General features: G+C 27.2%; 1 protein-coding gene across 1 annotated transcript; it reads right to left on the bottom strand.

The window, feature by feature from the left end:
* Positions 1–227: 227 nt before the first annotated feature.
* On the bottom strand, positions 228–395 carry LOAG_13675 (hypothetical protein; the record flags this gene model as incomplete). The annotated part of the gene is made up of 1 exon (XM_003149180.1): positions 228–395. A coding segment is annotated over one exon (168 nt), but the record flags the coding sequence as incomplete, so codon positions are not given.
* Positions 396–622: the final 227 nt, after the last annotated feature.

The following is a 622-nucleotide window of genomic DNA, read 5'->3' as shown; positions in this document are numbered from 1 at the left end:
TTTTCTTCCTTTACCTTTTCATTTCTTTTCGTTTGAAAATTTGATTTAACTAACCCTTAAAACCGGTACTTTGTATGTTAACGGTTAAAGGGGAAATAACAGTAGCAGTGATAGTAGTAGTGATGATGATGATGATGATGATGATCATTATCAGTCGGCCGGTAACAGAATTAAAATTGAAGGAATTGAAAAAATCTTGTCCTTGAGCAATGCCATATTTGCCGAATCTAACAATGAAGCATCAACATATCATCATCATCATCATTATCATGATCACGATCATCATGATCGTCATCGTCATCGTCATCATGAACAACACTGTTATCATCATTAATAAGAGCAGCAACAAATTGCAATACGACTACTATTGGGATAGCACCAAATAAATCAATATTCTTTTGATTATTTAAATATATTTAACAAAAAATTTATAAAACTTTTTTTTAAAATATCTTTTTTATTCAAATCGTTACTTCTTTTTAGTATTTTTTTCCTTTTTTTTTTTTTTTTTGTCCAACAAAGATTGTGATGTAATCATTAAAAGAGTAAAACGGAAAAAATATTTTGCTAAATTTTTAACAATAAAATTTACAATTATAAATGTTAATTATTGCAAATTGGA

Source organism: Loa loa (genome assembly GCF_000183805.2).
Source record: "Loa loa unplaced genomic scaffold supercont3.234, whole genome shotgun sequence".
Taxonomy (NCBI): Eukaryota; Metazoa; Nematoda; class Chromadorea; order Rhabditida; family Onchocercidae; genus Loa; species Loa loa.
This window is presented reverse-complemented; position numbering and strand designations above follow the sequence as displayed.